Genomic DNA, 5,510 nt, shown 5'->3' on the forward strand with positions numbered 1-5,510 from the left:
AAAAAGCCTGCCTTTACTGTGGCAAGACAGCAGTAGAAGCCACATCTCTCTCTCTCACCCCCACCCCCCGCCCAAACTCTGCTCTAGTCCTTAGGCAGTGCTGTTTTTGCTTGGATATTTACAAGCAATCCAATTAAATTATTCAATTTAATGAAATTATTCAATTAAGTTATCCTTGAACTTAGAACTCATCCCCACTCATGCTTGTTTCTCCACACTAATTTTATTTTAACCTGTTCAGCATAACAATTTCCAGTTTGAGGTCACTCTTGTCCTTTACTACTTTGTTGTAGCGACTCCTCCAGGACTCCAGAGTAGACAGCACCTCAGCAATGTAAGTGTCCTATCAAACAAAAAAAATACATGAGGAAAAGAGCAAGGGTGACAAAAACGTCACTGGACTCGGGATATGCAGACAATATGCAGAGATACTGATATGGGTAAACATGATACGTGCAGAGACTTCACTAAGACTTCTAAAACGTTGAGGACAAGTATTTATTTTTATTCTTCCTGATCCCTCAGAAAGAGGTGTTCTCCAACACTACTGCCAGTCAACAAACATAACAGCAGCGAAAGAAGAATCCTCTGTGAAGGCAGATGAACTATCACAAATACAAAGCATGGCTGAGATTCTACTAGTGGCTCTGGTCCCTGGTATTCTAAAAACAATGGAGAAGAAAAAACAATCAAGTAGTGTGAAATCCATGTTCCCTTCTGATTTGTTTTAGTCCTAACTTTTATACTTTTTCTTGATATCCTTCAGTCATTTTCAACAGGAAATCCCAGTACACCTCTAAGTCTTTGTTCTTTTCTGCTCTAACTAGTTTCTCGATTAACAACCAACTCCATTCAGAATTTTCAGCCAAAACCACCAGGCTTTATTTCATTGGCTTTTGTCAACCCCCAGATGGTTCTAAAGAACCAGGTGAAAAATCAGACCTGCCAGTTTAGTATGATCTAAGTTACTGCATGTCCTAAGTTAAGGACATGCAGCAAACATAGTGACAGCTGAGAAAACTGGATTTGTTCTAAACTTAGCATAAATGGGCCAAGGCATCAAGACAGAAATAAATCTCATTAGCTGAAAGCAGAGACTCTCCCCAGGGCTGCTACCAGAAATCAAAGATTTAGATGCATGATCTGAAATGAGGTCGCTCCTCCTGTATTATCAGGTACCTTTTCTGCTAGCTGGACAGCCAATTGCTCTGCATACTCTTCACTCTGCTCTGCCCGCTCTTTCTGTGCATGGATGACTTTCTTCAGGGACTCTTTATCAACGTCCGACTTCTGCCTCAGTTCTTTCAGTTGTTCCATGGTATGTTCCAGCTCTGCCTTATGCTGAGCTTCACTGCGCTCCAGATTCTGCAGTGGGCAGAAAACACACCACATGGCATAATGTCCTTACACCTGCATACCCAAAGCAGCAACTAATTTCCTAGAAAGTGGTGGAGAGAGCTGGGCATAAACCCTCAACCTCCAGCCTGGAGGTTCTTGCAATCACATTTCACCTACACAATCCTGTCCTAATCAATCCTGTCCTAATGCTGAGAGACACGTCAGCATGACATGTCTTCCTTTCTTTCCAAAAGTCTTATTTTCTTCTTTCATACGCTGCTCTGTAGAATACTGATTTCCTCTCCTGACCAAGATAAATACTGGTCTACCAGTCTTTTGATCTTCCCGAGAACATTCTCTTTAATAATCAAAATGCTCGCATATAATAATGTTGCTTTTTGCAGCTATATGTCTTAATAGAATTAAAGCTCCTCTAAGCCATTAACACACATATGTTCATCATAACATCATCACAACATCAATAGATGTGTTAAACAGAAGACTGATCAAGATAAACCAGGGGAACTTTCTCCTCGTCATTAATGCTGTAGAAAGCATGCATGAGTGTGATCAAATACAGGAACTCATAGCACAGCTATTTTTCCCAGAAAGCAAATTCAATAGTTTATGATCTGTCTTGATGCTTGACTAAACCAAAGCCATCTTTTAAATACTTACATAGTAATTAACTTAGAAAAAAAAAACATCTAGTAAATGCACATAGACCTTAAGGCTCTGATTTCGCTTCATGCATCAGAAATTAAAAGCTTCTTCTTTTCTTACTTCATTTGAAAAGTATGGTGTGTGTTAGTGGTATAAACATCACCAGCCAATATTTCAGGCTACCAGACATAGTAGAAGAATAGTTGGTGAGTGCTACTTCCCTTGTCAGTCAATTCAGTTCATGAGAGTAAATGAAGAGACAATCCCCAGGGGCACTGAAAACATACCCGTATCTGTATACTCAGACGGTTGTTCTCAGCTTCTTTATTTCGCAGCTGTACTTGTAAATGGCCTCTCACGGTCTCCATAGATTTGGAGAGTTCACATGCTGTCTTTGCCTGGTCCTAAATAAGAAGCAAACAAGACACACACCTTTTTCCTCAACAAGCTAACAGAAGGAACGCTTTCTAATATGTAACCATTCAGTGAAGAAATCTGATACGATCTCCAGCCGCCTCCACTTTCCTCAGATGGACCCTCACAGCTCCTCTACTCATGGGCAACCAATGAGTAGCCATTTATTTTACATCAGATGTGAATGACTGGCCTGAAAATTTGTTCTAGGGCGAAACATCCTTCATATCTGATCTCTTCCACTACATTCCTTTTTTACTTCCTAAACAGAGGAACAGACTGGAATTTGACAGCAGGAACCAACAGGATCTTAAGTAGAAAGGCAATTCAGTGATAAGCCCAAGCAAAGAGAATACTACCTATTCATCTTTGTGATGGATGTTTTATTAGCAGAAAATTGAATCCACAACTGTGTGGGAATAAGTAGCTGTCTGTTTAGTTTTATAAGCGAGCCAGTCATCTCATGCCTTAAAAAGTCATCATCTGCAAGCACAAACCCGTATCTGTGGTTCTACAAAACTGGAAGGTGGAGCAGGGAGGGGAAAACAGAAAAAAGAAACTACCTTTTCTTGCTGTATCTGAATGGTAAGATTGTCCACTTCTTCTTCTTTCTCCTGAAGCCTCATCTGAAGTTGCTGGGAAAACAACCACCCAGATGTTAAGTAACAAACACATTTAGGTTGGCAGACGGAGGGAAAGAGGTGTAACTGCCTCCCTCCCAAGACCCTCTGCTCCACAGCACTCTGTCTGGCATCCACAGCAACAGCATCCTCAGCCCCAGAAAAACAGGCTGCATTCTCCTCAAGCAGAAAGCAAAAAGGGATACACATACATTTGTGTAACAGCGCATAGGATACCCACGTCAAGAGCAAGGACCTGACAGGACTATATACTCCACAGATAAAAAAAGAGCATTACCGATGTCTCACAGCAAGTTTTAGAACTTCTGGCAATGTAGGAACTCTTTTCTCAGTTTATAGATAAGGAAATGAACAAAAACTGGCACCAGGTCACTCACTCATTCAGTGACAGAAGCAGATACAGAAAGCTTACCCTCTTTGTGCTTTTCTATCTCTAAGGATAATATGATAAACATACAGAAACAGTAAGATGATTTCCAAACTGAAGAACTCTATCCTGACCGTCAGGGGTATTTTGGCAGTAGGTATTTTTTTCTCTCCCACCCTCAGAGTTTTCTTTTTAAAGAAACATGTAGAATTCTTGCTTTGTACATTCAGTACCATAAGAAAAAGTAAGCAGAATCATTTGTGCTTAAACATAGTAAGAACAGGCTTAAGTTCTCCTTTATAGCTGAATACTGTAAATCCTAATGGTGCTTTTATATGTAGGTCTTAGTTGTGCTATCCCCATTCTAAGCCCCCATATTTCAAAGGCTATGAAAATATATCCACTTTGAAATGTAGGTTGTTAACCAGAGGAGCAATGTAGTGGCTCTGATTACCACAAAAGCCAAAGTATTTTTTATTGGTCTAAAAGGCATTAGTGTAAGACTTGATGGCTGAATACAAGACAAAGAGCTTGTCATTTTAGATCTCTGCTTTATCATTTAAAAAAAAAAAAAAGAAAAAAGAAAAAAAGAAAAAAAAAAGAGAGATTGTGGCTTGCTTACCACTTTCTCTGCATCTGAGTCAGCCAGCCTTTTCAGCAGTGCTCCTTGCCGCACCAGTATCTTCTGAGCGTCCTTCTACAAAAGAAATACATGAGAAAAAACGTTAACTAAAAAGTCAGTTTTATACAGATTTTTTAAATGGAACCAGGCAAATCAACCATTTCCTCCCAGTTGCAGCAGCAATTCTCGGAAGATACCTAGAAGCATCGAATTTGCTAAATATTTCACATATCATCACCTATCTCAGAAAGCTTTTCCACTCCTCAGTCAAAGATTGTAATGAAAAGCATGATGGCAATTTAAGATCTTTCCAAACTCTCTCACTACTTGGGAAAAGTCATGTGGAAGAACTCAGTCCTTTTATCCAGTCTCACTGGTGGCTGAAAGAACTGTTACCATCGGCCTGCTTTTGCTCAAATGGAATATAAACTGCAGGAGGAATAGCAATTTCATTTCTGTACTGTTCTTACAAGCAGTGTAGAATTGTTCTGTACAAGCAGTACAGAATTATTTACAATTTCTCTGTTATTGCTCTTACAGCCTACAAAAATAAAGTTCTGAACATCCTTAGGCTCCCATTAGCTAAAGCCACATCTATTCTTCAGACTTCAGCTAATGCAACTGTAGCACTAACATTTCAGACTAGCATGATCAGCAGATACAGCTATATCCAGATGAGAAGGAGTTGGGAACACAGTAGTGCTTATACCTTTCAAGACAGTCAAAGACTTAGATGCTCTAACATCCTCAGAGCAGAAAAGTCTCTATGACATAGGCAGGTATAAAAAAACAACTATCCATCCTTTATAACACAGGGTCAACAGCAGGGTTGGGGGGGGGGGAATTTAAAAAGAGGAGTTAAAAGCTCTCAAACTCCATTTCAATTCACAAGACAACACAGCCTCCTGTAATCATCCAAGTTCAAGCACACAGCGCTGCTCACCTCCCGGTTGTGCTGCTCTCTGAGAAGTTCTCGTAGTGTCCGGTTGGTTTCTTCAAAGGTGCTCAATTTCTGGAGCAGAAGCTCTTTTTGTTTTGTCAGTGTGTTAATGTCTGAGCTGCTCATGTTTTTCTCCTAGAGGGGAAAAAAAAAAAAAAAAGATAAAAGAATTGTTCACGTGGAATTAATGTATGAAGCTGATACAAGCAAGAGCAGTGCAATAGTCAGCACCATGTGTGCAGAAGGTGATTGCAAGTAAATACCCCACTTCCAAACAAAACTAGCAAACACCTTAAGCATGTTAAATCCCTCCACTTTTCTTCACATTTTTCTGGATCAGCAACTGCAACATTACATTTTTTTAAGACAGCCGTATAACAGAACAACATAGTAAAGGCAAGAACAAAAAAAGGACAACACCTACAGTGTTGAGTCTCCCAATTGTATTTTTCAGGGCATGGATCTGCCTGGCTGCTGCTGCTCCATCCCTTTCTGCCTCATTCAGCTTGGACATCAAACACTCTT

General features: G+C 40.0%; 1 protein-coding gene across 1 annotated transcript in view; it reads right to left on the reverse strand.

Annotated features, from left to right (window-relative positions):
• Positions 1 to 233: 233 nt before the first annotated feature.
• Positions 234 to 5,510, reverse strand: part of LOC104073798 (outer dense fiber protein 2-like) — a gene marked incomplete at its 3' end in the record, with an annotated part of 9,920 nt that continues 4,643 nt past the window's right edge. Inside the window, exons 5-11 of the mRNA XM_009573719.1 lie at positions 5,410 to 5,510; positions 4,989 to 5,120; positions 4,046 to 4,120; positions 2,979 to 3,050; positions 2,289 to 2,405; positions 1,180 to 1,365; positions 234 to 343 (exon numbers count right to left, since the gene is read on the reverse strand). The exon at positions 5,410 to 5,510 is cut by the window's right edge and continues 53 nt beyond it. Of these exons, the coding sequence (XP_009572014.1) occupies positions 234 to 343; positions 1,180 to 1,365; positions 2,289 to 2,405; positions 2,979 to 3,050; positions 4,046 to 4,120; positions 4,989 to 5,120; positions 5,410 to 5,510 (793 nt within the window). The remainder of the gene's footprint in view (positions 344 to 1,179; positions 1,366 to 2,288; positions 2,406 to 2,978; positions 3,051 to 4,045; positions 4,121 to 4,988; positions 5,121 to 5,409) is intronic.

This window comes from Fulmarus glacialis, unplaced genomic scaffold (assembly GCF_000690835.1).
Source record: "Fulmarus glacialis isolate BGI_N327 unplaced genomic scaffold, ASM69083v1 scaffold2193, whole genome shotgun sequence".
Lineage (NCBI taxonomy): Eukaryota > Metazoa > Chordata > Aves > Procellariiformes > Procellariidae > Fulmarus > Fulmarus glacialis.